The following is an 18,844-nucleotide window of genomic DNA, read 5'->3' as shown; positions in this document are numbered from 1 at the left end:
TTACTAAGGCATCTACCCTTCCCTACCGTTTAAATATGCCAATATATTACTGTATTAATTTTTATAATTTCTTTTTAAAAGCTTACTCCATACATTTGAGTTTGTAGGAACACCTGTGTTCCGTGCCTTTCATGCGTTGGACACAACTGTGCGCGGTTCCTTTAAGAGAGCCCGGAAGTGGATGCGAATTGCAACACTATATACAAGGTTTATTTTGGTGCTTATTTGTCAGGCGCGCAATGGCATCTTTCCACTTACGTACAGCCGCGCGCTCTTTGCTAAAGTCTTATCGACACAGAGCAGTGTTAAAAACGGTCCAAGGACTCAGAGTGTGGGAGTTGAGAAACATGTATCTATGTACTTCCATCGCAGTGCACAACAGCATGGAGGAGCTCCTGAGAAAGACAGTGGCCCCATTGCCCACCTATGAGATGAGAGACAAATCTCCACCTCCACCTGAATCCAACAGTATGGAGTTCATGCACTTCTACAAGAGTTTAGAGAAAGAGCAAAAGCTGGAGTTTCTCGAGAAGCTGTCTTATGATTTCGGGGTAGATCACAGATGGGCTTCGGATCTGGCTGCGAAGTTGCTGGACACTCAGGGGCGCGAAGCGGCCACTATCCTGCAGGTGGAGGACAGGTTACGGTACAGTCTAACACCCCGCTACCGACAGCTGCTCACGCACATCAGCAAGGTTCCGGGCGGAGTGAAGTTTCTGGTGGACCTCAGGGCGGATCTCATCGAGTTAAAAATTAGTGACAGCCCGCATATGAGGGTAAATACACATTATTTTATTGCTACTTTTATTGCTAAAAATTATAAATTCAACAAATGCTTATATTTTAGTGAGCATATTTAAAAGAGTTGCATCCCTAGTGTCAACCGTTTGCCATCATAAACCTTCTAACTCTTGATGAACTCTGGTTCCCTGATTTTGTACATTAATGAGCTGATTATTGAAATATGATATTTGTAGAAACATCAGTATTATATTTGTAATGAACACTGTGTAGGTGCCCATGTCATGGAATGACCTCCTGACTTTTCCAATGGTTTCAGTGACTGCTGCATTCCCAACATTGGCTTTGGTTATGACATGGCATGCAAACTTGTGATGTGCCCTTTCCCCTACTTTAGATCCCCGTGGTCTCTTATTTCGCATGGCTGGATGTGTTTGCAGCCAGACGACCTTTGTCCCACATTTGTGAACGTCACAGGCTTCAGCTGTGACATATTTTGTAATGTTTTGGTGCCAAATATACATTTGAATTTATAGCATGACATTTTAATTTAAGGCATGACATCATGGAAACATGTCTGTAGTGCACACAAAGTCTAAAGTGCCTCACATTTATTTCCTGTTATAGCTCCTCTAAATTTGGTCAAACTACTATAATTTTTTATAGTAACAAGATAAATTATTTTTTTAATGTATTTAAATTTTTTTTTTTTTTTTTTAAGTTAAGCCTTTAAGAATTTTTAAGCCATTTTTTATACATGCTCAATTAGAATGCTTGTCATTCTCAAAATGAAACACATGCCTTTGCAAGTTATATTTCAGTCAATTTGAATATGCTTTCAGATCTATTTTACACATTTACCTGGTTTGAATTCCGTTCAGCAGAATTCAAGAGATACCTTCTTTCAAAGTCAGTGCAGAAAGAAGTCTGTCTGGGTCCGGTCATACTGACAACGAGCTTTTCATTAGGATTCTAGTCTAGGCTCTGGTTTGGCCATTCCAGAATAAAACCTTTTTGTTATGTCTCCCAAGGCATTTTTTATGTCCTATGGCTTATTTTTCTGCTGAAACATCACACAAACAAAACTCTTGACACCAATTCTCCCTAAGGATTTGTCTGTATTGGTCTCATCTGTAGATGGCAACAACATAGAATGAGACTGCCATTATGGACTTACTTAGTACAATATGGAAATTTGTCAGGGCAGATGCCATACAGTACTTACATTTTAAAGAATGAAAATAAGGTTGTGAGTGCTAGAAATACAGTATGTGCAGCTACTAGGTGTCCGTCTTTCAGCTGACAGAACATTGAAAATACCTCTGTCTAAAAATTTCCAGATGCAAACATTTACTAGGAAATTAAGACATGAACAGCCTTGCTATTTCGAATTACGTCTATGGGGTTTCATGTATGTTGGGTTGTTTTCAGGCCAAGTAGGCCTTACCAGACTAAAAAAGAAAAACCTCCAAAATATTTCCAGTCTTGCCTTGTGGAGCCTAGCAAACTTCTGTTGTGACACCATCTGTCTTTTTCAAAAGTGAGCTTCAGTTGCTCTGGCTCTGTGAAGTGCTAAGAAATCATTGAACTCTGGGCAGTTTCCTCAATTTCAGTCAAAGAGATGTTAGCGGTGTAGACAGCCTCTGGGTCACTTGCACAGCACCTTGTCCTGATGCTTATTTTGAAGGCATTCCAATCTCAACTCCAGTGTTTTCCCCCCATTTTGTTACAAAGGACTTCACAGTGATACCTGGAAAGTTTGAAGTTTTGCCAGTCTTTTTATAGCCTACTCCAGGTATTTTTTTCTAACGTTATTTCAGGGTTTCATGGGCAGCTCTTTGGTCTTCATGGCAGCAGGGATGATCTGATCTGCTGTTTTAGTAATGAGATTTCAAACTCAGCATTTAATTTGGACTTGAACAGGTGGATTGAGCAAAAAAACTTTATGTACATTTGTATAAAAAAAAAACAACAACAAAAAAAATTTCTTCGAAGATAAAAATATTATACAACAATACTTTATCAGTCCTTCTACAAACAGTGCCCATATGCACGACAATTATGTTTTATTGTTGCCTCATGAGCTTACACTATTATGTGCTTGTTTAGTTGTGTAAGTGGTGTTCATTATTTAATCAAAAATTGTCCGGATAAACAGTAATATTTCTTCTGTTTCATTTGCTTTATATACTGCAGAAATAATAAGATAAATATGGTAGTTAGTTTGCGATTCAGAATAGTATTAACTCTATACAGAATGGACATTATAAAGAATTACCTAATAACATTTCCTTTAAAAGGTTGTAATTTGACTTTGCAGAGTGGGAAACAACAAGTGAAAGCTGAATACATTCTGAAAGCACCATTGATGTCAAGCTGAGATTCAACCAAGCAATAATTTGGTCACATGATCATCGTGTATTCTGCACTTTATTAAAAAGCCTTTTTACCTGTTAGTGAGTGTTAGCTCAGCTCTCAGCAGTAGCGCCCCGTGCTTCTGGCTCTCCATAATAATATTGCATAACACCATGTCCCTAAGGTATGCTTCAGAGAGACCGTCTGGGACACCGCCATCCAATCAGATTCAGTGTCATTAATATGCTAAAATAGCAGCCAGTTGCAGTGTAAGCTCGTTTTCGGTTACCGAAAATGTAACTGTCCATCAGTTGACCCTTTGCTAAGATTAGTTACTGTTGCATGCTCAGACATGCTTTACAAATTGTCCTGTGAACATGGCATATTTCTGTGAAATGTGTTTAGAAAGTACAGGATATTACTTGTTTATGGACTGGAATGAAGTGATGAATGAAGCAAAATTTGGTTGTTTATGTTGTTTCAGAGTTGGGATCATCTGATGTCCTCTGAGGGGTTGGCATCATCTCTTCTCAGGTGTTCTGGATCCAGACTGAAGCTTGTGTAAATCCTAGTTAGACAGAAACAGAGAAACAAATGCAGACACAATTAGCTGCTTTTCCAATCAAGCAAAAATTATTTGTTCATCCCAAGCTAAGGAATAATCCTGTGCATTTGATCACATATAACTGCAGTACAAGATTTGAAGATGCATTTTTTGAATGATTGGCCAAAGAGATGCGTTTTTAATCTAGATTTAAACAGAGAGAGTGTGTCTGAACCCCCCAAATTAACAAGAAGGCTATTTCAGAGTTTGGGAGCCAAATGTGACAAAGCTATTTAGTGGACTTTGCTATCCTAGGTACTACCAAAAGTCCAGAGTTTAGGGAGCATGATTGATTGTAGCGTGAAAGAAGACTAGTTAGGTATGCAGGAGCTAAACCATTAAGGTCCTTATAGGTAAGTAATGATAATTTGTAACTGATACGGAACTTAATAGGTAGCCAGTGCAGAGACTGTAAAATTAGGTTAATATGATCATATTTTTTTGACCTGGTAAGGACTCTAGCTGCTGCATTTTGGACTACCTGTAGCTTGTTTATTTAGGATGCAGGACAATCACCTAGCAGTGCATTACAATAGTCCAGTCTAGAGGTCATGAATGCATGAACTAGCATCCTCTGCAGTGAATGGGTGCCATCAAAAGGAGAGTTCACACACCTGATAAAAACATCATAATAATCAAGAAGTAATCCACATGACTTTAGGCCATCAATTAACAGCACCTTGTGAAGTGAAACGCTGTGTGTTTGTGAGAAACAAATTCATCATAAAGGTGTTCAACTGTCAGTTCTGGCCAAAATACCATTAATTGATTATTAATTAATTGATGGACTGTAGTCCTGTGGGTTGCTTGTGGATTATTGTGATGTTTTTATCAGCTGTTTGGACTCTGATAAAACTGCAGAGGAACATTGGTGAGCAAGTCATGTAATGCTAAATTTAAACATACATTTCAGAAATGAAGGTGATAGATGCATGAACTTCTCAAGATTGGTGTAAAGGGGAAAACATGCTTTTATCATCTGTGCACCTTGTGTTAGTATTATAAGTGACTACCACACCTCTGTTTCACAGACAGAGAGAGTGGAAACTGGATCTGAAAACCATAAACTGTGAACTAGCACCTGAACTGATTTAGCTCACCTCCTAGCAAAGTGCTGAAGAACAAAATGTGTTAAAATGACAATAATTGGTCAAGACAGAGAACAGCTGAGATGCTGAGCTTTGCAGTAAAATTAAATCACACATCCCAAACTCTCTTGAGCAGAATTATCAGGATCCCAAAGAAATGTCAGTTCAAATCTCCGACCAGGTGCATTTCTTGGTATGTAATCGATAAACAGACATGGTCTGTCTGGACTCAAACAGGTGCCCAGCAGAACTCCTCGAAGTCTGCATTGTATTGGACAGTCAGCAAGCTGCTTGCAGTGGTTTTCACAGAGCAAATTTAGGAGAACTATACTGACATGTCCTGTCCAGAATTAATGATCAAAAGTTACACTGGGTGCCTTAAGACATTTACATTTCCTCAGTTCATTAGTTTTGAGATTTACATTAGAGGTTTATGTTATAAAGCAGGAGAGATCTGATCTCTGAAATATTTTTAAAAACTTAAGTCATTTTGAAGTAGCATTGATTGTACCAAAATTATTTTGCAATATCTATATACATTTGATGCTGTAATATTTTTAAAGTGATTACTCTGTGTTTTGCATAAACGCATCTTAGAGTGACTTTTACATATATATGCAACTAAACAAAATAAAATATAGTTTAAATAAAGTGACTAAAATATTATAGGAACAATCCACTTTTTTTGAAAATAGGCTCATTTTCCAACTTCCCTAGAATTAAACAGTTGTGTTTTACTGTTTTCATATCCATTCAGCTGATCCGGGGTTTGGCGGTAGCACTTTTAGATTAGCTTAGTTTAGCTTAGCATAAATTATTGAATCTGACAGCCTCTCGCTCAAAAATGACCAAAGAGTTTCGATATTATTCCTATTTAAAACTTGACTCTTCTGTATTTACATTGTGTAATAAGAATGCCGGAAAATGAAAAGTTGCAATTTTCTAGGCCTATATGGCTAGGCTTATAAAAAGGCTTATTGGAAGTTACTTAGCTGGGACATTTTTCAGGCGCTATCATTGTGACAGTTGGTGTAAATGTAAATTAAAATATGTATGTTTGAGCTTGTATGTTATGGTAAAGTCATGGGAATTTAAGGAATAAATAAATAAGTAAAAGTGAAATGGGGACTGTAACACACACACACACACACAAATGCTGTCAAATGATTAATCGCAATTGATCAAATCCAAAATAAAAGTTTTTGTTTACAGAATATATGTGTGTGTACTGTGTATATTGTTTTATTATGTATATATAAATACTCACATATTGTACAGTGCACACACACATATTTTGAAACAAAAACTTTTATTTTGGGTGCAATTAATTTTGATTAATCGTTTGACAGCACACACTTGTGTATTTATTTATGATTAAAAAAAGTTTTAACTTTAAAAGTCCAAGAATGAGAATTTCAAAAATGAGTGTTTTATTTTATTTTTTTTCTCTTCATACTATGAAGGTTAATTGTTTCACTTTCAAAATAGCTTTATGTTTCACAGAAGAAAGAGAGTCACGGGTTTATAACAGCAAGAGGCTGAGTGAATTTTAAGGGAATTTGTATTTTTTATTTTGTTATTTGGATGAACAATTCCCTTAAACCATCTTTGTATATATATTTTTTTCACAGCATAATTTACAAAGCTACAATTTCTCAAATGCTCACAGGCTTCCATTTTATGTACAGTATGTACAGGTGAAGATTATTTTATTGCCAGATTTCTTCTGTTTGCCCCTGCAAAGTCAGTAAAATCAGAGAATGTCAAAAGGCCAGTCATTGACATTCTTGCTCCTTTTGTGCAAAGCAGATTCTGCACTCTATTTCCACAGAGTGAATGTTCTCTGGCCTTTTAAATTTCAGCGTGGCAAAGGTTTTTTCTAGCACCTTGGTTGGATTAATAATTTGTGATCTATGCATCTGCCTTGACGCGAGTTATAGTTTAGCGCAAGTTCGATATCTTCTTTTCCCTTATGCACATAAGAAAATAAATAAAGCGGCCCAAACATTTTAGCGCTTTTGAAAGTTGTGGCCTGCGGTGCGATGGTACATATCAAAGTTGGATTCCACTTATGTACGCTTGGCCCTAGAGTAAATTCAGCCGTGTAAGCAAATACAAAACTCTTTTGGGTGAAGAATTTCAAATGCTTTCGGCTGCCCTGCATTTGAAGGTAGAACACCAAATAAATGCTTAGAAGTAATTTCCCAGCCCAGAGAGGATTTGATGAGTTTAAAGTTAAGTGGAACGGTGACTGCTGGGGCGGCCAGCGGCTGTGGATTGCACTCCGAGTAAAGCTGAGATAGACAGAAAAGCAAAATGCCGCAGACTACATTTCCAGTTGAGTCCCTGATGGCCTGCTTTCCTTGAACAGCCATCCTGTTTTCAGGCAGCGCTACAATCACAACTTTGTTAGATTGTTTTGCTGCTATTGGGAACCTTTACCCTGACACCCCTTGGTTATTTTCTACATACAAATGCATCACTTAGCGACACATTTCTGTATGCTGATCTGAGCGAGTGGGTTTATAAGCAAAAGCATGCCGGGAAATGGTAATTCGAGATCTTTTTGCTTGCAGGCACGGCTGAAAGCGCTACAATAAGGTCAGATTTTTACGTGTGCTACCTATAGATGGGGCCAAAGCATGTACGGATGGCCGGTGTGGACGGTGTGGATTGACAGGCCGGTAATTCTTTTAAGCACATGCATCTGTGGGATAGGCTAGTGTAGAATTTTTAAAACCGCTCTGTGCGAGTGCCCCGGCGACTAGATCCAGATATTTGTATGCGTGTTGTGTTGCTCATCACCATTATGAAAGAAATCTGAGTGCAGAAGCATATCTCATGTGGGGAGCAACAGCACTTTGATGAAATGGAACTGTGTTTACCACAGAAATCTTTCAGCGTCCTAGTATGGCGCTCTAATGAGAACGAGAACACTACCAGAGCAAATAAACAGATGCTAAGAGCTGCAGAGGAAAATGAGACCACTCGGAAAGTGTTTTGTACTGTACAGATGAAAAGGCTGCGACTGTGAGTTGGTGGGATTGCTGCACACGATCTGTGAAAGTGACTGCGAAATATTAATTCCCTTGACGGAAGCTGCACACTTTATAATTAGGCACCATTATGAGCGCAGCTGTACTGAGAATGATTCTTGGAAATCGATGGGTATTGCACATGAATTATAATTTTTTTTTAACATAATTTAGTTTTGCATGATCCTTTGCAAACCTCTCTCTTTGACCCTTAGGATTAAACATGCTGGTTTTGTGGCTTCACGTTTAAAAATATATGTAAATAACCTCTTTGCAATACTGTGATTTCTGGATTATCCATTTTATCCAATTCAGGACTTCATGCTATACGTGTATTCCAGTGATGAAACCGCATGTTCACTTCTCACTTAATTCAACTCTGATCTTCTTGTGTTTGTGTATCTTGTTATTAGGATCTGAACAGCACTCTGAAGAGTCTTCTGTCAGAATGGTTCTCTGTTGGCTTACTCCGACTGGAAAGAATCACTTGGCAGTCCCCATGCGAGATCCTTCAGAAGATCAGCCAGTAAGATCTCTCTCGTATGAATAAACATTACTTTTTTTAATCGTCTTCCCAGTTGAGCCTTTTTTATGGTTTGATCCTACAGGTACGAGGCGGTCCATCCTGTGCGGAACTGGACAGATATCAAACGCAGAGTGGGGCCGTACCGGAGATGTTACGCCTTCACCCATGCCTCCATGCCTGGAGAGCCACTGGTGGTGCTGCATGTTGCCTTAACTGAGGACATAGCAAATAATATCCAGGTAAATACAAATGAAAATCACATTTGGTATTCATTGCAAAGAATAAGTTATGGCTTGATGGTCAAATAGAGTGTAAATGAATTATTGGGTTATGAAGGGAGAAAGAATCCTTGTGTCATTACTTCTAACCAGTACCTGAAAGGATCATAAAAATGTGTAAGGAGGCAGTAGTGGAGTAAGACAGGAGCTAAAGATGCTCCAAAACAGCACACTTTGCCTAGAATGTACAGAATTCTTCACTATGGTCCCTGATTCTGGAAACACCTCCAGTGAATCCTGTGTGAGTTTATTCATTCATCACATGCCTCTTATTTTCCCAGGGAATTGTAAGAGAGTTTTCCACTCTAGACGCAGACGAAGATGTTAACAAGATCAATGCAGCCATCTTCTACTCCATCTCCTCCACTCAGGCCGGATTGCAGGGGGTTGAGCTTGGAAACTACCTCATCAAGAGGGTGGTCCGAGAACTGCAGGTGGGCAAATGAATGAGAAAATGAATCATAGAAGTGATATTTATCAGAACGGTTTGAAGAATTTTTGCAGTGAAATATCTGTAGATAAATAATACATGCTAGGAAAACAGTCTGCTGTTTATATGGTAGAGTCGAGCAAGATTTTCAGCCTTTTTGATATTTTAAAGTATTCAACAGTTAAAGTAATGCATATTATAGAAATGTGTGTGCATATTTTATATTAAAATGATTTTTTTTTTTTAAGTTATCAAAAATTTAAATAACATTATTTTAAATAGAAATTATATTTTAATCAAATTCATATACATTTCGACATAAAAATGTAACACAAATTTAAATTAAAAATGTTTAATTGAAGTTTTATGTATATCAAATTCACTATGTATAATCAACTAGAATTATGTACATGAGAATTTTTGTCTATTTTCCCTTACTTTTGTGAAATGGCATGGCGTGTCAAATCAAAGTCATTTTTCCCTCAATATGCATAAAAAAACAAATACACAGTTTAATTAATTCATTGGTATTTTGTAATTAACTCTTTACATAACAGAAATTAAATCTAAGGACTGCAATACCATGAATATATTTGTCCCAAAGCATCACCTAGCGCCAGGCATTGTACTTTAGCACATTTCTAAGCAGGAAGAGACTGAAAAAAAGCAGGAAAACGAATAAAATTTCAGCTGTCACCCTCAATAACACGAAGATGGAGGGACACCTGGCATGTCACAGAGCTCCTGCCTCTTTACTAGATGAAGGCGAAATTAAATGGAAAAGAAACGAGAGGCACTCAGCTTTATAGATTCAGATGAGTTTTGCTTCAGCGGGAATGTTGGTGAAACAAAGTGCTGGACGGCTGTTTGTGTAATAGAGGTTAACCCTAGTAAAGAGCTCTCGGCGAAGGGCTGCGGTTATCAGAGAGCTGATTTACCCAGATGAGAGATTGAAGGCATCATTTGAGTGGAAATGGACACTCGATAGATATTATTTCATGCAAATTGTGCATGTTGATGCTTCGGGTTTGTATTTGAATTAGTTTTTGAAGTGTGTGTGCAAACGCAGCTGACTTGTTTTTCTTCAAAACAAATTCTCTTTCCATCTTAGTCCAAAAATGTCCATATGATCCTAACAAAAATGTTCCAGTAAAACACCATTGTTGCTCTAGGTACTAAGTTTGTTACTACTGTTATAAATAGACTTTTACATTTTCTGAAGAACAAGCCACACAGTTTCATATGTGATTACTTGCATGCTAAGTTTATCAACTTTGTATTAAATCTGTGCGAGAAATTTAAAGCTGCGTATAAAACTTGAGAATCTTGGTTGAGTTTATGTAGTTTGAAAGAAAGTATAAAGTACCTGTGAGAGCTGGAGCTCATCCTTCTGCTCAAGAAAGAGTAAAGGTGACTCACCATGCCACAAGGGGACGATTGGCATGATGGATGGATGATCGACAGAAAAAAAGAGGTGGAGAAAGGTCACAGTGTGATTTAGGAGAAGGAGGGTTTGCTTGTTTTAGAGCAGAATCCTCATGGGGCTCTTTTGCACTTGCTTTCCATCTTCTATTCACTCTCTTCTTGTCCTTACTCTTCATTCTCTCTCGTCCTCGCTCTCTGTAGCTTTAAACCTGCCGACTGATGTTTTACAGTAAATTGAGTTGATGAATGAAAAGTGACCCTTGGACATGCTTAATCTTCCTTCACTCCTGCCCGTCTGAAGGAGTGATGCACGGCACAGAATGAGAGCGAGAGGGAAGTGTGCAGGACTTAAAATCTCTGCTCCTCCGGGGGCCAGTCTGACACGTTTGGTTTGTTCGGTGCTTTCTTCTTGTTGAATGTGGGCAGAAGAAGGAGAGAAAACGAGCGTGTCTATGTCCTTGTGGGGGCCGAGGAAGAGACACCGTGCACTTGTTCAACATGGTTTTTAAATTAGTGTGGATGGAGGATAAAAAAGTAAAGAGAAAAAGAAGAGCAAGGAGAGCGGATATAGATATTTTATATAAAAATATCACAGTTTACATACAAATAGTCAGCAATGTGTGTATGTGTTTCATAACCTGTGATTCATGAGGTCAAGTGTTTTTGAGTTATTCATTAAAAGAGTCATTGCTCTTTAATCAACTCGTGACGTAGATGCTAAGCACCGAGTTTTAAATTGTAGGTTAGAGAAATCGAAAACCGAAACAACCGCGGAAATGGGAAACGAGACACGGGATGCAATTCGCTCTGTTATGGAGAACATTCAACTCTTTTTCAAACTGAAGCCAGAACAAGAAGAGTGTTTAACAACAGGTTTACAGTGGAAGTTCAATCATAGATTTGAGTTCGATGCGGCTGTACAGGCGCATAACATACGTCATAACTAAATGTATCTGATTGGCTTACGGGTAACCAATGATTTTAAACTTCAGACAAGCGCCCCCTAGCGAGAGAGAAAACACTTCTCTATTATGCCATTCCAGACTCTGTCTACGAAGCAAAGTGAAGTAGCAGAGTCTGGTATTACCAGGCTAGCTCTCAATCACAACTGAATAGAAACGTTTTTTTGCTGTTTTTCAAAGTACATATTTTAAAGCTATATTGTATATATTACTGTGCTCAGTTTTACTGTATTGTAACTATTTGGTTACATAAATATTTTTTACAGTACAACTTATATGACGTGTGTGTATATGTGTATATATATATATATATATATATATATATACTTTTTGTTTGTGTTGGTATAGATATGCATTTGAGAGTTAACTGTCTGTGTTCACCTTTCTGTGCAGAGTGAATTTCCTCACATGGCCCAGTTCTCCAGTCTGTCTCCCATCCCCGGCTTCTCCTTATGGCTACAAGGGGCTCTCGGACAGCTCAAGAAGGAGGGCCGTGCCATAGAGCTCCTGTCTGAGCAGGAGTGGAGGGAGGTGGAGGATGTGACGAGAGCTGTCCCTGGTACCCCAGCTCTGGAGGCCCTGCGCAGGCTCATCAGCACCAGCGAGTGGATCCGCTCCGACCGCCTGGTCCGTGCTCTGGAACCTGCGCTAATGCGGCTCTGCGCCTGGTATCTGTACGGAGAGAAACGGCGGGGCTACGCCCTTAACCCTGTGGCCAACTTCCATCTTCAGAACGGCGCCACTATGTGGAGGCTGAACTGGCAAGCTGACACAAGCCCACGCGGGATGGCCAACTCTTGCGGCATAATGGTTAATTATCGCTACTTTTTACAAGAGACCAGCACTAACAGCGCCGCCTACCTGCAGAATAAAGTCATCAAGGCTTCGGAGCAGGTGATGGGACTGGTGTCGCAGTTTCAGAAGAACAGCAAACTCTGAGTCAAATCTCTAGCTCTGTGCTGGAACTCGAATATTGTTATCATTTTTGATAACTCTGATCTGCACAGGGTGGACAAGCCTAACCTGATTTTACCAAGTGAGACATGTTCCTGGGACAACATCGTTGTTGACCCTGGAACAACATTGTGATTAACCAATCAGATTTGAAGAACCAGTTTATAGATTTTGTGAAGTTTATGCTTTAAATCAGTGTTTGGTGCTTGTACATCAGTGTCTTTCATCTATCATTTCCTCTGATTTTAGGGATTACTCATGGTTAAGGTTAGGTTTAGGTGTAGGGATATGGTTAAGAATATATTTTTGGAGTAAAATGTTGTTCCAGGGTCAACAAAATATGTTGACCTAGGAACACATCGGACTTGGCAAAATCAGGACGTGCGGGTGGACAAACACAATGAAGATTTAAATGAGCCCCATGTGGATCTACAACTGAAACCTGCAAGTCATATTTCATTGTTTATTCAGAGATGGACAGTTGTACTCTGCCTTTCTGAAAGATAATAATCCAAATAAATCTAATTCTAAAGGGATAGTTCACCCCAAAACGAAAATTTTGGCATCATATACAAACCCTCAAGTTGTTCCAAACCTGTATGACTTTCTTTCTTCCACAGACAATCGTCCTGCAGCTTTTTCATCCAGCAGCTGTTCACAATGACAACATAATGTCATAGATAAAACATTATTAAATGTATTAAAATAGTCCATATTTATCCATTAAACTCTGTGAAGTGAAGCAAACTTGTTCATGCACATCACTTATGAATATTTAGCAGTAGTTCACAGGTTTGATGTCATTACATGTGAGAACCAATGGCATTGGATGCTATTGATGCCCAACCTGAAGGTTGACTTTAAAGGGGGGGTGAAATGCTCATTTTCACTCAATATCCTGTTAATCTTGAGTACCTATAGAGTAGTACTGCATCCTTCATAACTCCAAAAAGTCTTTAGTTTTATTATATTCATAAGAGAAAGATAGTCTGTACCGATTTTTCCCGGAAAAACACGAGTGGCTGGAGGCGTGACGTGTGGGCGGAGCTAAAGAATCACGAGCGCCAGTAGGCTTTTGGGTTGAGCGCGTCTGGAAGCTGTGAAACCTTGAGGACAAAACCAACCAAAACAAACCACGGCTAACAGTCAGATTCAGCGTATATTTATGATCCAGAATTAGATCCAGAGGCTGAAATTGAACAAGAGCAGCATCAGCAATCAGTCTCTATGTGGTATGTACTGAAACTGTATGTATTTGCTTAGCGGTTTTGGAAAATGACTAAGTTCCACTTTGTCGTCTTTTTTTTTTTTAAGCTGTACATGTGGAAAGTGCAGTTTGATGACAACATCGCATGTTGTTTACTTGATGTGCTCACACGCCGATAGCTAAATTCACAACACAGAGATATTTGAAGCAGTTTTACTCACCGCCTGCGGTTCCAACACCCGATCGTGACCCTTTTTCGTTGGGACTGCATTATCCTTAAGAAATAAACGATGTGCAAATCCGGCGTCAAACTGGGCCTTGTTTGTAAAACAAGCATCTTCGAAATGCAGGGGAACAAACACAAACACTTGCACAACTCCGTTGATGCTCTGTAAAAATAAACTCCATGCTGTTTCTCTTTTGGTAATCTGTGCAGGGTTGTCTTGCCCTGGCAACCAAAAACACACTTCTTTTGTGACATTTCGCGACGCTCTCGCTCTGATCAGTGAATGTCTGTTGTGCTCTCACTCATTGCTCTGCTATACGGGAGCGCGCGCTCTTCCGGCAGACGTGCCCTCAGGACCCATATAAGGAAATTCCGCTCCATCTAACGTCACAAAGAGCCATACTCAAAAAAAACTTTCCGAAACTTGTGACAAACCGGAAGGAGTATTTTTGGAACAGAAATACTCCTTCAAACGTACAACTTAATTTTTGAAACTTTGTCCATGTTTAGCATGGGAATCCAACTCTTTAACGGTGTAAAAAACTCAGTATGCATGAAATAGCATTTCACCCCCCCTTTAAAAAGAACTGGTTCTTAAGAGTCATTTGCTCATGAAACAGCATTTGTTGTTAAGAAATCAAGAATGTATTGTATGTTTTTAGCATGCAGCTAGGGTTTTTGGGTTCTGATAACTATGTAAAAACGATTAAATCTATACAATTCAACAATAAAACAACATAAATATGTATAAAACAACATACAGTTTGACATGAGGGTGAGTAAATGATGACCGAATATTAATTTTAAGTGAACTATCCTTTTATGACGTTTACTATGATTACCCAGCATGCTGCTTGGTGATGTTACAATGAGATTTCACATAATTTTTTTAAGGTGTTCCAAATCTCCACTAATTTCAATCAAGAAAAGGATAATCTTCCAAATTAATCTATCTTTTTCAGTCCTTTTCAGCAGCGCTTGAGCCTCTGTTTGATTCGCCGGTTGCTGATTTTGATGTAGACTTATGCTACACTCTGAAAGACTGGGGGTAATGAAGCGGGACGAATCTATCAGCCTCTGTCATGTCTTTGCCTTCTCAGCGTGTGTACGTAAGAGAGCGTTCCAGCGCGACTGAGTGGAAGCTGCTGTAATAAATGATGTTTTGATTCCTTCATTAGCGGGATCTGATTCAATGTGAAACGGCTGTCTGTATGTAAATGTGTCTCAATGTGCCAGCTAAAAATGTTTATTTATGAATTAAAATTCTGCTTATCTTCCAAAAACGGACTCTTTCTTTTGTTTCCATTGTAAACATGATGTACTATCTCAACGGTTTGATCAATTTCAGGCAATGGAGGATGTTCAAACGTTTTTTTTTTAAGTTAGCACAGGACAGTACGCTATCTCATTGGGCCAGATTCTATCACATTTGGACAGATCCATTCCTTGGCGGTTTAACTGGCGGTGTTTAAAGAGATTTAGCACTCTCCAGCAAGCATTTTATTCCTCCATGACTGCTGTCTCTAGTGTCTGATAACAGACTGCAGTGTTCAAGTAGGCCTCCTGTCTTTTTTTTCCCTCCATTGTTGTGTAAAGTATCTCAGTGTAAGTTGACTGTGAAATTGCATTTTTACTCTCAAAGGAGGCACACATCTTCTCTCCCCCGTCCCTCCGTGCGATGCCCTAGAAACTAATGAAGTGAGAAATAAAGTTAAAATAAATTGATGATAAATTTATGATATTCACTTAAACTGAGCACTGTTTGGAAACAGAACAAAGCGGACAATGTTTAAAGGATGCCCTTGAGAAACTCCTCCCTCAGTGAGGGAGGAAATGAGGAAAACACATCGGTACGCTCAGGCCCAAGGCTGGATGGATATACTTCACAACATCAAGCGCTTCACTGTGAGGCAAATACATGAGGTTGCATGGTAACTGCATAGTGTAGCATCCACAATATGGTTCAAACACAGTTGATCCAGTTCGGATTAGTTTTTCCCAAAATCTGATACTTGTGTAGAAAATATGTCTGTTTTGGCTCATGTGCATGGTTTTAAGATATTCAATGTGAAACCGAAAGGCTTTTCGTTTTTAACGTCTCACAAAAACATCATGGATCAGGAAATGAGGTGTAAAGAGTCCTGATGTTTTCAGCCATTCATGAAGAGACGTTTCTATACAAGTAAAATGAAAACCCAGCGTCGCTTTGAGCCTCAAAATTGAAAGGAACAAGAATTCAGTTGGAGATTATGACCTAATAAATTTAGTAGGGATACTTGAAAAAGATGCATTTTGAGGACTTACAGGACGACTCTAGGGAGGACTAAAGGTGCTGCTCATCAAAGACACATTTGTATTCGAGCTTTACAAGCCTCAGGTACTTGTTGGTATTCATACCATGCTGCTTTCATACACACGCACAGATGATAAACTGCAGATTTTTAGAGCTGTTATTGAAGAAAATGCGACCATTAGCGTGGGTCTCCAAGCAAAATCCACAAGCAGTTCAAAGTACCAACAATCATTTCAAGAAGTTGTGACTAATTCAAAGTAACACATTTTTTAAAAAGCTTTTCCAAATCTGCTGTAGAGAGACATAATAAGTCTACAAGCATTTAATTTGTACTGATTAAAGTTAGCATGGAATTTCATGCAATTTTTTATGGGTCTATAATTATGTGCTATTATTGCCGTAAACTAAATTTCAATCAGAATTAAATTGATCATTTATTTTTTTATTGATAATAACATTAACCAAACAGCTATTGGCTAACATTATTTACCCCATCTGTGCAAGATAAAAGCAAGATTTAGAAGAAGTTAATCCCTATGGTACAGTATTTACCCATATTATTTTGAAATGATTAAAATTACCTGATTTTAGTACGAAAATATCATATACAATAGAAGAAATTAGCCTTTTTTTCAGTTTGGCAGGATTATTAATCTTGTAAATAATGTTCAATATCTCATATCCATGTGTTACTAAATAAATCAAAATACTACATAATGAAATTTTTTATTTCATTTTATGTAGACTAATTTGTTTTGAATTATGCAAACATAGACAAGCCTAGTGTAACAAATAGTGAAACGTCCCAGTGCTGTTGGACTGTAATAGACACATTTGGCTCACAACTGTTACATAACAAAAGTTAAGTAATACAATGCTTTGTTAGTTATTAATATTGTATCACTTCAAAAGGCCATAGTGATTTGCCTGTCCAGAATAGCAGCACTGGATCTAAACACAAGAACTTCCAGACCTCAAAGAGCATCACATAGTGTCCTGGAAGATTCAGTACAACATGTTAATCAACAAACCCACAGCTGCTAGCCAACTGGACATTAACATTTTAGTGCCCATTTGTTAATACGCAATTGCAGGCAGGATGGATTAGGAGGCACTTTACACCCTTTTTAATGGCTGCAAGCTTGTCATTACAGTTAAGTAAAGCACATGCTGAACAATGTTATATTGCCTTGTTGCAAACGATCCAACAGCGCATTAATCAATTTGCTGTTTGATTGCCATTCTTATGGATTCCACATGGAGAAAATATGGGAATTCTCATTTCCACATACTGATGCGCTACCTGAGGTCTTCTCGCAAACCATTTTTTAATTGAGACACAGTAGCTTGTATTGTAAGCATGCGGGGCGCTCATAAAAATGCATGTGAGACGATGGATATGAGAATGGGCTGAAATGAGCAAATATGCGGTTTAATACCTCGCTGAATTCACACAATAAGTCAATGAGGCGGAGGATTTCGCAGAAAAGGTTACCTTGGAAGACAGCTTAGTCCAAAAAAGGGGGGGCATAGAGAGGGGAAAAGTGATTTTACTGTCTCTTGATAAGACTATGGAATTGCTCGTGTGTATAAAGGAAATGAAAGGAAGGTTGAAAGTGGCCTTTTGTTCATTTAAACATCCAGGAAAAATGTCTGAAACGGTGCAATGTGGCATGTGAAATTTTCAAGTGCCACGTGGTTTGGTGTGAAACCTATTTCAATAGCTCAGGTGTGCAATATAGAGATGACTGAGGATATATTAAAGAACATTAACAAAGGCCTTTAGGAAAGAAATATAAATGGTTCAGTCATACTATACTGACCAATATATGCTCTTTAGATGCATTGTCCACAAATGTATCTGCAGCTGAACATTCTAAGAAATCCTTCTTAAACTTTTAAAGAATTAAACCTTTGAAATCTGCCTCTTTTTTCTCTCTCAGGGCTGGAACATTGGGGCCCTAGATTTAGTAATGAATAACTCTTGCTTCATTTCTCTCTGTAAGGGCAAACCGCAACAAAAGATTCAATTCTGAAAAAGGCTTCCATTTTTATCCATACCATGATGACTACCGACAGATGTTGGCAAGTGGAGAGGATATAAGCAATGTAACAGGAACAGATGAACGGGGATGAATGGAGATATCTTACGCTTCACTGTGTGTCCTGAGTGAAGAAACTAATGAACTCAATCAGTCTTAAAGGATACCATTACTACCAGTCAACTGACCATAAAATTGCACTTATTGAGAGAACAACCAGACAGAAATGATATCCGAAATATTGCATTTAAAGGTCTTTTGTGATTGGCTGAATGCGGAAAAGGAATAGTTCCCGGGGTAATTTGAAGGTAAATGAGGCTGGATTGTCCTCCATCAATGGCAGCTGCTTCCCCAGTGCAGGTCAGATGTCGTTTCTCTCCCAGTCTCATCTGCATAGGCTAATGGAGGCAATGGTTTTGTAATTTATCCATTCCTAAGGCTGATTAAGGCCAAAGCGCTTACCTGGTTGAAACTGTCATTTGACTGTAAGGTGAGAACTGTTCGGGGTTTATGACGACAAAGGGTGACTTTCTGGTTCTTTCAGTTTTAAGATGTAGTATGAGTGCTTTACATAATTCAACGCACTTTAATGTATTAATATTTGAAAATGGGTCAATGACAAATAAAGATGTTCAAAGAGTTATCTTTAAAAACAAATCTAGACCAAATTGAACAGAA

General features: G+C 38.5%; 1 protein-coding gene across 1 annotated transcript; it reads left to right on the top strand.

Moving 5' to 3' along the window:
* The first annotated feature begins 176 nt into the window (after window positions 1–176).
* On the top strand, window positions 177–15,114 carry LOC127977667 (malonyl-CoA decarboxylase, mitochondrial-like). Its single transcript, XM_052582651.1, has 6 exons — window positions 177–776; window positions 8,237–8,349; window positions 8,432–8,588; window positions 8,909–9,061; window positions 11,838–12,462; window positions 12,796–15,114. Exons 1-5 carry the CDS (start codon window positions 240–242, stop codon window positions 12,381–12,383), a joined length of 1,506 nt encoding a protein of 501 aa, XP_052438611.1. The 5' UTR covers window positions 177–239; the 3' UTR covers window positions 12,384–12,462; window positions 12,796–15,114.
* Window positions 15,115–18,844: the final 3,730 nt, after the last annotated feature.

This window comes from Carassius gibelio, chromosome B18 (assembly GCF_023724105.1).
Source record: "Carassius gibelio isolate Cgi1373 ecotype wild population from Czech Republic chromosome B18, carGib1.2-hapl.c, whole genome shotgun sequence".
Taxonomy (NCBI): domain Eukaryota; kingdom Metazoa; phylum Chordata; class Actinopteri; order Cypriniformes; family Cyprinidae; genus Carassius; species Carassius gibelio.
Note: the sequence above shows the minus strand (reverse complement) of the source record. Positions and strands in the feature narration are given on the sequence as shown.